The sequence below is a fragment of the Ylistrum balloti genome, unplaced genomic scaffold (assembly GCF_031769215.1).
Source record: "Ylistrum balloti isolate Yb309-2 unplaced genomic scaffold, AGI_CSIRO_Ybal_v1 Utg369782, whole genome shotgun sequence".
Lineage (NCBI taxonomy): Eukaryota > Metazoa > Mollusca > Bivalvia > Pectinida > Pectinidae > Ylistrum > Ylistrum balloti.
Genome location: NW_026781970.1, coordinates 405271 through 419274, shown reverse-complemented (window position 1 = coordinate 419274; position 14004 = coordinate 405271). Strand labels below are relative to the sequence as shown.

The window sequence follows — 14004 nt, the reverse complement described above, 5'->3', positions numbered from 1 at the left end:
CGGGAGATATTCAATTAGAAACAGCACGTACAGTGGCTGGTGCTCTACACTGACTGGTTAAACGTTATATTGAACGAGCAGGCTTCTGCTCAAGCAAAGATGCGAACAAAACAAAATAAATCAGATTTATAAAACATTTCGTGGATTATTACCTCAATTCCTTCATAGCATACTTCCTTCTCCTAATAACCGATTTCACATGACAACAATATTCCAGTAATCATTTTCATCCTATCGTTTGTCACGCAAATTGGTATAGAAAATCATTGGCCTTCTTTGATTGGCCTCTAAAATTCGTTTCCAGTTCCTATAAAGTATTTACAAACTGAAAAACAACAGTTATGTAAATGGACTTAATCATTCTTTCTATTATAGCGGTAGCATGATGGGCCAGATTATCAATGTTTGACTAAATGTTGGTGCAGTTCTCTCAAATTTTCTTGTATCGTAGAAAACCTATTGACAGTCCTTTATGCACAGATATAACTGGAGATGAAACCAATCAGCACTTGTTACAAAGTCTTCTTCTTGAACTGTTTGGAAATAATGATCTGACTGCACGAATGCAATCGATACTCGCTTTCAAATGTGAATATTCCTTTGTATCAGTATATTACAGCATAGTTTTCTCGCACCTTTCTTTCTAATGTATGGTCTTCGGTGTGATGACTCGGGCTTTCGAACATCACGTCATACTGCAATGATAAGCTGAAGAACTCTCCCTTTCCCGTCCCTCCCTTACTTTCTGGTTTCTTTTTTTTTTTTTTTTTTTTCTTTTCTTTGTTTGTTGCACATAAGTGCTTCTTAACGGAGAAGAACTTTATATAAGTGTAGAACACTTATTTTCGAAATCCATATCGCCTTCTTGTGCAATGCTTACAATATATTGAATTAACGATTTAAAACTAATATATGAAGCCATGACTTACCTTAATGTAAACGATGTAGATACAGATGACAGAAGTCATGACAATATTCTTCGCATTTCATGGATTAGGCAATGAAAAATGAAGCCAAATGGAGAATTACATCTCGCTTTTAATTTGAGCATTTAAGAAAAACTAACTTAATATCTAAAATAAAAACGGGTTCTACAAACCTCTTCAAAACGGAAGAAACACGTATGACTAAGATTCTAATTTGATATACATATGTATACATCACAATCAGATATTGGTGATAACAGAGATCATAGTGAGATAAAACAAATTACTCGTGGTTATAAATATATCAAACCACTTAAATAGCAAAACATTATGGTTTAAAAATTGGAGCGATTCGGGTACGATATATATATAATGATTTAGTGAAAATAGTAGAAAACTGATGACGATCTTATATATCAGATATTGAAATATAAACGTAATTGGTTACATAAGTCAGCATCTGTAAAACGAGCAATCCCACGAGTGTGGTTAAATGAATTACAAAATGAAAACTGTAAATCAACTTTCATGGCAGGATGTTTATGTTTACCACAAAACAACCCGCGACATGATATCATTAGACAATGTAAGGATATGTACGGGATGTTTAGGGATAAAAAACACACATCTTGTATGCCTTTAATTTGCGGAGGTTCTGGAAAGATAAATTTAATAAAAGAGAAAATAACAAGTACATGTTTTCATGTTTTTTCTGACTTGTTTTTAAAATAATAATGGAAAATGACGAAAAAATATTTCGATGGAAATTATTTCATTACATAAATTCTAGTTTAATCAGATTTAATAACTTTATTATAAAGTTGGAGCATCGAGTTGAACGAGAACTGTGATGTTTGTAAAAGCAATGATGATAATAAAACATTATTTCATTGAACTTAGTGAGAATCACGTCAGAGAGGGATGTTTGATAGGATAGGTAACACTATTAACTTAAGGAATTTGAAATATATAGTGATTGGGTATATTTTTTACACTGTCTATGACTAGGTGAATTGTCTCTTATCACTGACTGGTTTTGTTATACAGCTGGTATCATCATAGAGAATAAAGAACAAGTATGTAGATATAGTAACATTACTTAACAATGAATTGGAAAGGAAACTTCATTTTAAACACTACCATAAAATGTCATATTTACAAAATTCTTTACGTATTTTCATCCAGGAAAAGATACGGCGCTAACTTATGATAATAATTCGGCTTGTGACAAGATAAAATAAATGCATTGCAAGCAATGTGACCAGAGCACGAGAGTGTAAACACATCAGCATATGCATACAGTGCCAGGAGAGAGAGAGAGAGGGGGAGGGAGGGAGAGAGAGAGGGGGGGGGGGAGTGAGAGAGAGAGGGAGAGGGAGAGAGGGAGGGAGAGAGAGATAGGGGGAGGGGGGGAGAGAGAGAGGGTGAGAGAGAGGGGGGAGAGGGAGGAGGGAGGGAGAGAGAGAGACAGAGGGGGGGGAGGGGTAGAAGTCAGAGAGAGAGAGAGAGGAGTAGGAGTCAGAGAGAGAGGGAGGAGGGAAGGAGGGAGAGAGAGGGGGAGTATGAGTCAGAGAGAGAGAGAGAGAGAGAGAGGGGGGCAGCAAAAAACCAGTTGTGCGTCAAATTAATTTCAATGAATAGTTACTGATAGTGTTGACACAAAACATACAATGGCAGAGGTATGTTACTTGTAAAAATGAACATACTGTGACGTTTTATCAAGTGATTTTATAGTGAGCACTTTATGATATTGTGTGTGACAATTAAAAATCAACTAGCTTAAGGTGCCCATACGATCAACTTTAACCGGAGGTGTTGCTGGCACTTTATTACCCACAATACACTTACCGCAGCACGCAATAAGGACAATCGACCCGTTCAATGGATTAAAAAGTATGTTTAGCAACAACATATCTTTTTAAGCTTTCCTTTTGAAATGAAATCATACTAAAAGTCTTAGATAATTCAAATGAATTTAAGAAACATAAATGCTAATGGTTTGAAACGCATATAACAAATATCTCGTTAATAAATTACAATTTTTACCATTCAAGATTAGAGCACATTTGTTCTCCGATGAAACTGATTTCCAGTTTAAGTTTCGGGAACTTTCGTCACTTTCCGTGAATGAGAAATATATCGTCTCTTACACGGAAGCAGCCGAGAGGACCTGATTTGGCGTAAAACCCATCCCGTCTCCTAACTACATGCAAACTGCAAGATGTGGGTATTCTTTCGATAACTCATTGACATTAATTATGATGAAGTATTTGAATGTTTAGAATTTTTCCAGCAAACACATATAAGACACAACGATAAGATAACTATTAATGGTGAGTTTTTTGTTTTCTTTTTTCTTTTTTTTTCAGAAAAAGGCTGTTAATGTAATATTGGTGACTTTGATAAGAATTTTCATGACAAATTCATATTGATTTTCTGAATTACAATGTATAACATAATAGTTTCAGCAGTGTTTATAACTTTACCCGCTTTTTTCTATCGAGACAAGTCAGCACTGCTTAAAAAGCTGAAGGTTCTAAAGCTTTTCTATAATTTGTTAAACAGAACGAAAACTCTCAATAGCAAAAAGAAAAGAAACCTGTGAGTGATAGCATTCCTGTTTCAATAATGAAAACTGGTTAAACATATAAGCAGCGCCTTTACAAATCCGACTAAAGCTTTATAATCTTTCACCATATTTTGACAACAAACTTATTTCTTTTAAAGCAAATATAATAGATAGTCCTCTCTACAATCTCTGTAACTGTGAAAGGAAAACTCTTATACATTTCTTTTGAAGATTTTTTCTATCAATTTGTAAAGTCTAGAAAAAATGATGTCAAAGACTTTATTCATACATTTTCTGTTACCATGGAAACAAATAACCCTCGAAACAAATTTCAGTTTTGCTGACCCAGTGCTCTGAAACCATTCAAGATAATTGCTCAAAAACGTTTTACACTAATTAAGGCAGTAGTGTCTTTTGCTTTGGGGAAGTTCTCCATTTAAATACTTTTCCTGTTACCATGGAAACAAATAGGCCAAATTACAAAGTTCAGCTATTTTTCAGGCGGGGATAATGTCACGCTTTGCTTTTTCTTGTCGTCTTTTGTTTTGCTCTTCTTTGTCTGGCTTCATGTTGTATTATTGTATGTGCATGACTTATACAGTTCAGTTTTATGCTGAAATCCGGGACAGGTCATTAACAATGACGTCACTATACACACGCTTATACTGACGCTTAGCTTTGGCGCAGTACTATGACGTCATAAATGATCAGTCCTTGGAGACGGGACTCGTATGGATGTCGGATGGGTGTTACGGAAAGCTGAGGATATTTGGAACCGCTTCTGGGGCAAAAATATGGAAAAATCGATATGGGAAACACTACCGGATGTGGCAATGATAGAAATATTTAAACTTTTGCGGGACCCAGACAAAGCAAACCTAGCACTTACATGTACAAATTGGGCACGCCTCTTCCATACGCCGAGCTTATGGCGAAACCGACACTTTGACATGGGCGGATACAAGTCTCACACGAACGGCGTACGAGCAAATAAGTTTGCGGAACAGTTTGGCGCGTACGTGGAAAACCTCTCCATAACATGTAGTCACCCTTCCTATCATATAACAAAGGTGTTCCAGAAGAGCATGGAAGATCTCCTAGTGAAATTCAGGACGAGTCAACTAAAAGAATTTGAGATGGAACGCCTTGAACTGGACAGGTTTTGGAAGCACGATTCAGCAAGAGATAGATTCACAAACAATTTTGTTAAATTCTTCAAAACGCAAAAACGTTTGAAGGTTTTTGATATGACGGCAGCTCAATGTCCCCTAAATGGAGGCTTGAAAATAATGGAGGTCATTGGTCAGAAATCTGGTAAAACTATGGAAGAGATCTACATTGAAGACTTTTTCCCCTCACGGTTTACAGTTTATAGCGTCGAAAAATTTAAAATAGCCATTTCATATTTTACGAATCTCAGTTACGTTGCTCTGAATTATAATTACATTTCAGAAGAAATAATTGAAATATTTTCGAAAACTTTAGCAGGAAAATTAAAGTTTTTCAACATCAAGGTATATCGTAGTAACCCTCACCTACACAGAATATCGTCGTTCGCTTGGCGACATTTGACGTCCATCTGTCCCAACCTACAGGTGATGTTTTGGTTCGATAGCGTGGCCAGGTCTACAGAAATTATTCCAATCCTAGTACCCGAGATACCTGTGCAAGACGTACATATCTGGACTGGGTACGAAGATGACGCGGAATGGAACCTGAGCGACACAATAACACACATTGCGGACAGTAATGTCGCTACGCTTGGTAAGCAGTTACTTTCTACACCTTTAACATACTCCCGGCATTCAATTTTACGGTTTCTCTTTCTTGTCTGGAAGTAAGGATTGGAGTACGATATCACATAGAGTGTTGTTACAATTTCTCTCGCACACTTTTCATCGAGAACATAGGAATCGGGTACAATTTATTGTCTATGTGTTAGTATCTGGATGGTTATATACCAGGCAAACTCAAAGAGCTGTGAAACATACGTGTGATGATGAGAAGTACTTTCAAACACAGAAAAGATTGGTACACGGACAGAAAAGAACGTGGAGTGTTAAATGAATTTTAGAATCCGCGTCACTTTAGTAAATGATATATCTCCGAGCTACCTTTAAATGTTGTAGGTCGTACATGTGTGTGTATCATTGTATCTAAATCATCACTATTCTAGAGTTATCTTCTTTATAAACTATGGGTTTGTTCACAAGAGCAGTAACTCCAAATTAAATTTCTTTTCGTTCTGCCTAAATTTTCTTCTTTCGATCCGCTGTATGAATCAGCGATATTTTAATATAAGTTTCATTTTAAAAGCAATAGAAATCTACAGCCAATGGACATGCTTGTTTCTGGATATGTGAATCACCTAAATCGGCAACACCAAAGCAAACATTGTAGAAAGTGCAAATAGTGCAGTTTTGATGGAAGCAGAACAAATTTATTATATAATCTGGCATTCCCTTCCTTAAACCCCTAAAGCAACGCAAGAATGCATATTACAACCATAACGATAGGTTATTTTATTAATAAGAAAACGAAAATATTTTTGGTATCATTGAACGTGGTCGCCATGGTAACCATTAACAATTACGTGGCAATAAAATTTAGGTCGTAGCGGTTGCAATACTTACTGATTGCTATTTTTAGGAATATAATTTTAAAAAATTCACATAAACACCGACCCCTAGATTACCCTGGAAAAGATATACATGTTTCTGCATGATTGATTTTGAATTCGTTTTCTGACTATTTTTTAGATTAAACTTAGACTGTTTCTATCGCTGTTCAAGATTGTTTCCTGTTTCTCTCTACTTTTATATATGGGAAGGGAAGTAACTCTGCTCAGTTTCTCTCGGCGCACCTCCCAATCATGAATTTCTTTCGATCAATTATTGTTTTTCTCAGATGAACCTCATAGGTTTAGATATCTAAGTTCTTATTCTCACTCACGAGTCTCATAAAGGATGAAACAGCTGTATGATGTATTTGATTACTGACCTGTCCGCAGCTGTATCACGCTAATTCTTTACTTGTGATGAGAGGTGCTATTATTTACAGTCTATAACTTTCACAGCTCCCGAGAACTATGATTTGTGTGATTTATCCCATATTATTCCCACAAACACCTTAAAATATTAAATCTCTAAAAGACTCTGGGTCAAAGATTGTTTCAGTATTCTACATGTTGAAACTCCGTATAGAACATTGCGACAATGCATATAGTTCAAGACATCTATATATATATATATATGCTTGATATATTTTTACAACGAAAAATAATTATCTTGTCAAATAGATATGTTCAACATTCAATGTTTTCGTTTATATAATTTTGTAACTATTTGATCGAAAGTGGTCACGTATCAATTACAGAAGCGGCGTCTCTAGAGCTGGACAATAACCAGGAGTTTGTTGATGATGCTGTTCTCTACCTTGTAAATAAGTGTAAACGATTGTTCGACTTAAGCCTCAACGCAGCAGTACTTCTGAGCACCATCGAGACAATCCTAGAACAAGTTGATGAACGCAAGTCAAGTGAGTACTGAAAACGAGCACGTGCGAATTGTCCTGTATGGTTTATCTATTAATTGTATACTAAAGACTAGAAATATTTATTCAACTGATGATTATCAACTTTTAATGCCAGTAAGTAGTTGATTAATACAGCTCAGTTGACCAAGAAATTAAGACTACTCTTTGTAGCAGAAACAAAGGCATTACAGAGAATGAAACGGTGCCATTTTGAAGTCTTAATGCCATTCGTGTAAATAAGAGATTCAAGACGTCATTGTGCTTTTTTTCGGAAAGACGAAATTTAAATAAGTCTCTACATTTTATAATTATCATTTACCAATCACTTTGTCAAAATTCCTGATGCGCTTAAAACGGAAATCTGGCAAGCAGATTTTTCCTGATATTTCTTACATGTTTTTTGTAATCTAGGCCAAGTCTATTTTTCTACAAACCAAAACCACTTGAAAGTTTGTTTAATTCATTTGGGTCACTTCCGCACGTGTACTTGAAAGGGGCATTTTACAGGACATAACATCGGCAATTTGTTAAACCAATCACTCGATCGGAAATTCACATTCCGATGGTATCGACAGACTTCTGTGACTAGATCATCCATGTGGATCTTTTCCAGGAAAACTTTCTGTGTGGGTCAAAATTTCAATATATCTTCCAGTGCCACATACTTATTTGTCATGCCAAAAACCTCAGTAGAAGCATGTGAGCTTAATTAGGGTGTTGGCACTTTGTGTACTGTGCTTTTTAATCACGCGGATGACAGATATATCTATAATGTAATACTATTACGTATACATATATGGACGAGATCAGTGAGTGGTTATTTTTGTCCATGTACAAAGTATTATATATATATATAAAATACCACACCCTGTCTGATAATGATGATCTATATTAATACGAACACCAATCGTTACATACTTTACAATATTATACAAAAGATACACGAATAAATAATACGGATTAACACCTTTTATATAAATTTAGAATTAGCATGTCATACAACTGTTCTGGGGGGTAAACTGCTTTATTACAAACGTTTTATTGACAAAGACATAAAGCAACACAAACACGGATTTCTTCACGTATTAGAGTTCTCATTCCACACACACCTTAACACACCACTGCTTTAATGATTAAATGTCCCCCTTTTCAAATAATTATTGTATATAATACTTAAGCCTATATTACGGAAGAGTATTCCGGCCACGATGTGTTTTATTTTATTTCGAAATTTCGAGATAGCAACTCGAAATTTTGAGTTAGTAATCCGAAATTTTGAGATAATAACCCTAAATTTTGAGTTATTGAAATTTTAAGTTATTGAAATTTTGAGATATTAACCCGAAATTTCAAGATAACACGAAATTTCGACTTACTAACTCAAAATTTCAGATTACTTACTCGAAATTTCGAGCTGCTATCTCGAAATTTCGGGTTAATATCTCAAAATTTCGGATCACTAACTTAAAATTTCGGTTTACTCACTCGAAATTTCGAGTTAAAATAAAACACTACGTGACCGGAATACGCTTCCGTACTATATAAACGGCGAATGAGAAAAATAAAAACTGATTGAAATTAATTTCAAAAATCAGAGAGTGGGGTACGCTAACTCCCATATTCGATAAAATTCGTTCTCGCCTATATTGGACGATTTCGGGAAAAAAAATCCAATACATAGGGGCATATTCTTGACCGGGCGGCTATTAGAATTATTAAAATCAGAAGTTCGTTATTGAGATATAAGTTCAGACTTGCTAGAGATAAGTATCTTGGTCTTTCTTCATCTCTACACGAATTTTAACACGCATAGCTTAATACGACATCCAGACATTTCAATAAACACGTTGTACCAAGCTTTGCAGAGTGATTTTATGACGTATTACGTATTAAGATATTACACAGAGTGTTGAAATGATTCCATCAAGAAAAAAGATTTTATGTTGCAATGAACAGGTTTATTTACGAAAATTCATAAAATCGCTGTCATGCTCATGGAAGTTTGGAGATATATTTCCGCGCTTAGCAATAACTATCAGTCAAACTATGGTTCAGCGTAACGTAAACGTCAGGTAAACACAGATTAAACAACACATCTGTTGAAGTTTTGATGGTCTGATTTTCAATCAGTGTTGCAGGATAAATCTAATACATGGTCATGTATCCTCTATGTATTATGACCTAGCGTAGCGAAGATCGATAGAAACTTACTTTGTGTTGATTGTGACGTCATATAATTTCATGACGTCATACGTCGTGACGTCACAAAGGAAGAGCTGCAGAGTCAGAACATTGTAGATCTAGTTTTTTTTTCTTTTTTTTTACGAATGAAATTGTGATTAATGTAATTTGATATTAATTGAAAGTAATGCCAATGATTTTATTGAATGTTTCAGAAAATACCACTTTACGTGCGGAACAACACACCACATATGTTCAGTGTATATATGCACATTTTATATGAAGTCAAGTAAAACGTCGATCATTTCATATTTACCAGTCCTAATTGAACTGACAGTATAAATCCCGATGATTTACGTACGGATTTAGATGTAGATATTTGTATATCTGAATTCTGTGATTTGTTATGATATTGTTTGAACCAGTCCATCTCTAACAATCTGATGTACCGCAATGCTCAGCCAGTCCACAATTAAAAACAAGAGGCCCAAAGGGCCTGTATCGCTCACCTGGAATTTTATGACCAACAGTACTATATCTGTGCATATGTTCCACAGTAGATTCTTAAAGCAATATGACAAATTACTCCATATGGGTTCTGTCCCTTAGTAGTCAGCCCCCTCATCTGTGCAATGTTGAATTGAGATTTTCTTACGATGTTTCCAGTTAAATATACTTGAAAGTTTTGTTTTTAAATCAGGGAAAGAAAATGGCCAAACAATATAGCAGAAAAAACTCTTAATTAAAGCTGGACGGATGACCCAGGACAGCAGAAGCTTACTTGCCCTTTTGATCATTGTTTACAAACACAGATACAACATATCTGAGACATTCACAAGTCAACAATATATAGCAACAATTAAATTTAGAGACAGGAAAAATTAAGGTACATGTAATTATAAACCATAATCCTAACTCAAAACCAATAATAAAACGTTTCATGCATACCATTAGTGATGTCACCATGGTCAGTTAAGCCCCGCCCACTGGAGATATACTGATAACAGTTTACTGTAGACCTATAAACACTACATAGCAAATGGCTTCAACTTAGAATTTCTTATTTATTTGTACTATGATTATGAAGAATCTTGCATCAAAATGGAGCTCTTGCAATTCCCTTTCCGATCATGTTTTCTTTATTTTAATGCTGTGAATTAATTAATTAGCTCACATATATTTTTTTACTGTGTAACATTACTTATCCCAAGCCCTCCAGACCTCCAATGGGCGTGGCCCAATCTATTTTTTGGGAACAGTGTGACGCCACTGTGAAAGGTCTTTATAATTTGTCCAAATCATGCCAAGAACACTCTCAGCCAAATATGTCCCATTCATTAAGTCAGGAAGGTTCTACATATTTGTATATAAGCCTTTATTGGCGACTATTTTACCAAATATAACCCCGATGGCCTTAGATATCATTATGGGTCAAGCTATTTTTTCACACACTATCTGGGCACCATTAAGGGAACCTTTCGGCCAAATATTGTGATCATAGGCCTTAAGGTTAATCAGAAGTTGTTCAAAGGTTTAGCACATTTGACTTTTGTGACCTTGAATATGGGTCAAGGTCTTTTCTTTTCACAAACTTTGTTGGGCTTTATCAAAGGAGCCTTTCAGCCAAATATAATGATTCTAGGCCTTCCAATATTTTGGAAGAATTCGTTTAAAGGTTTTACCATATTTGACCTCTGTGACCTTGAATATGGGACAAGGTTATTTCTATTCACAAACTTTGTTGGGTTTTACCAAAGGAACCTTCCAGCCAAATATAATGATTCTAGGCCTTCCGGTATTTTGGGAGAAGTTGTTTAAAGGTTTTAACACACTTGATCTCTGTGACCTTGAATATGGGTCAAAGTTATTTTTTCTAAAACTTTGTTGGGCTTCATCAAAGGAAACTTCCTTTTTGCAAACTTTGTTTGGCTTCATCAAAGGAAAATAATTCCAGCCAAATATGATAACTCTACGTCTTTCAGTATTTCTGGAGAAATTGTTTGAATGAAAAGTTGACGGTCGCAGGACGACCGGACGACGGACGCAGGACAGACGGATGACGGCAAACGTGGCGCTATGGCATAAGCTCACTTGGCCCTTGGAACAAAACCATTTCATTACTTAATTGAAATACATCATCATGATTGTTTTATGATATAATGTGTGGTTTTGTATTCCCAGATCTGCGTTCACTACACATCACGGCCTGTGGGCTATCGGAGATGGAGTGGACAGAACTTGGCGTCATCAAGGATAGGTTTGCTGACATGGCGACGAGTCGGAACATTGACCTCAACATCTCTACTGATCTCGTGCTGGATCCCTTCTGACGTCATGTTTACGTCACTTAGAAGATTAAGGGTTATTATACCGGTTACTGAACTCCAGTTACTAATACAAATGAAATACCGTACCATTTATAAATCACTATTACATAATTTCGTCAGTTTTTTTTTATTTCAATGACCAAGCGTGTATGCATAGTGTTATACATAAATATATACTGTTTTATATTTTTTTATCAATAAATAAATGTTGAAAAAGATTTATTTGTCTTCAATTTCAGTCAAATTGAATATACAAATTATAAGGCCTAGCATGACCGGAGAAAAAACCCTAAACAACCGACCTAAATATTAACCCTTGTACATGTTCTAGTTGTTGGACCTGTCAGACCTCATTTTAACCCTAACCTATAACTATAACAATAGGCACATCGCAGAAGAGGACTCGTCGCAAACAGTGAGAAAGAGGATGGGATCATCATCTACATGAATTTACATATATGTTTATAATATATTGGAAGTCCTAAAATTTCCTGAAAAGTCGTCCTAAGGCTAACATAGACCTAATCTCTGGGCCAGCGTCATCAGTCTGCTCTTGAAAAAAAAAAAAAAAAAAAAGCAGAGGGATCTTTGTGCAACATGGATATTCTCTCAAGTGCCACCATTTAAAGTCCCATCCGGTACTGTGTGTTTACAGTTATTTGTTAGATAAGTCCCCATGCTTGTTTTTGGCATCACCAGACCTGAGTTTTCTTTTTATATCTGTTTGCTACTCTGTAGGAACTGTTCACTCTAACAATGTCCATACTTTCATTAAAATCTGCATTATATAGACAATCCACGTTATATAGACAATCCACGTTTTATAGACAATCCACTTATATAGATAATCCACAAGAATAGACTGCAGAAAGGTCAAAGGGACATAAGGAAAATGCAAAACCAAATACCCCAACCCCTGTTCCTAGTGAAGGATTTATCATTATGTCAGCTTTACAGCAATTTCCCATCTTAATTAGTGTATATATATACAACAAACAAGTAAACAAGTTTGTTTCATTTACTATTTATTGTTTTTCTTAAAGAACAATTCAACACTACCCAAATATGAATATTTTCAATTCAGCTACAGGCATTTAATGTTCATATTGAATAAAATATCACTGTTCTCGACAAACTACCAGATATTTCATAAATCAACAAATTCTGATACTGTTAACTGTCATATACACACATGCTGAGAGCGACCACAAACACTTAAAATGTCATGTACAGACAGAGAGTGAATATAAAAATATTTAAACATGTATGAAATCCATATTAGGCAGAACATTCATTGAAAATATACAGATGTATACAATTCTAAGTAAAACTACCCCAATTAATTAGACACAAGTTTATTTGCCTTTTTATAAAAGCAAATGGTAGTGTGTTTTTTAATGCTGGCAGTATAACGATAAATCAATGGCCCATTAACTCATAAAACATTCCTAATGACAAAATCCAGCTAATTACACACATAAGATGTAATTCCTGGCAGTTTTACTCTAAATTCTGATCATTCATCAGTAAAATCAAACTCTAAAAGTTTATCAGCCGCTGAAAGTATGTCCATACAATTTTATCAATGTTAGAATGGTCCATATTTTACTACTGATTTTTATCAGATTCCTAACTTTTACAATCCCTTGATACCAATCTATCAAATAACAATAATTACAAAAGATCAGATGCATGCATATGAGAATTAGATTGATGTAACTGGTTTGCTAATTCAACGTCTATTACTCTTCAGTAAAATCACCAACAAAAGCTATTTTAATGTACTGAAATAATCCCATCTCTTAAAGTTAGTTATACTCTAGTGCTGTCTTCTTGGACTGATAAGGCGGGATAATCTGTGCACTTTTAGTATCCATACCATTACAACTTCTTCGATGAATGTCACAATAAGAAAATGTCAAATCAGGCATTTAATATAACAGAAAAAACTACCTGTACTTTCATTTTAACAACATCTAACATACAATCACACAAACAAACCTACATATCAACACCACAGCAGTATTTACATCCATTGCATAAAAAAGTAGGTTGTAAATTATCACCCCTAACATGGCATTTTGGTCTGTGTTGCGAGAATAATATTTACATCACAGTAATTTTTCATATCATGTAGCCACACCTTTTGATAAGCTGTGGCTGCGTAGTAATTTCAACGAGAATAATATATGAAACCTTGTGGTGTGTTTATAAGCAAGAATTAGAAATCTTTTTATAAAATGTTGTCGTAACACAAATGATTTTAACAAATCAATGTAAATGTTTGCTTGAAAGAAAAGAAGGCATACCCTTTTAAAATCTCTTCTTGATTTTTTTGTCTAGTGTGACAATGTATATGTACCTGTTACTTTGGGGTTGTTGTGTGTAGTTCCATAATGTAAAAAACAAAACAAAACAAAAAAAAACAAAAAAAAAAAAAACATTAAAACATAATGAAGTTGATCCC

At 34.9% G+C, this 14004-nt stretch overlaps 1 protein-coding gene across 1 annotated transcript; it reads left to right on the top strand.

Annotated features, from left to right (window-relative positions):
- The first annotated feature begins 4226 nt into the window (after nt 1-4226).
- Nucleotides 4227-11540, top strand: LOC132544106 (F-box only protein 39-like). Its single transcript, XM_060207675.1, has 3 exons — nt 4227-5259; nt 6871-7032; nt 11392-11540. Exons 1-3 carry the CDS (start codon nt 4227-4229, stop codon nt 11538-11540), a joined length of 1344 nt encoding a protein of 447 aa, XP_060063658.1.
- Nucleotides 11541-14004: the final 2464 nt, after the last annotated feature.

Coding starts and splice junctions, on each gene's coding strand:
- LOC132544106 (XM_060207675.1), top strand. CDS start 4,227: ATGGATGTCGGATGGGTGTTACGGAAAGCTGAGGATATTTGGAACCGC. Junction 5,260..6,870: donor CAGTAATGTCGCTACGCTTG/GTAAGCAGTTAC, acceptor TATCAATTACAG/AAGCGGCGTCTCTAGAGCTG. Junction 7,033..11,391: donor AGTTGATGAACGCAAGTCAA/GTGAGTACTGAA, acceptor TTGTATTCCCAG/ATCTGCGTTCACTACACATC.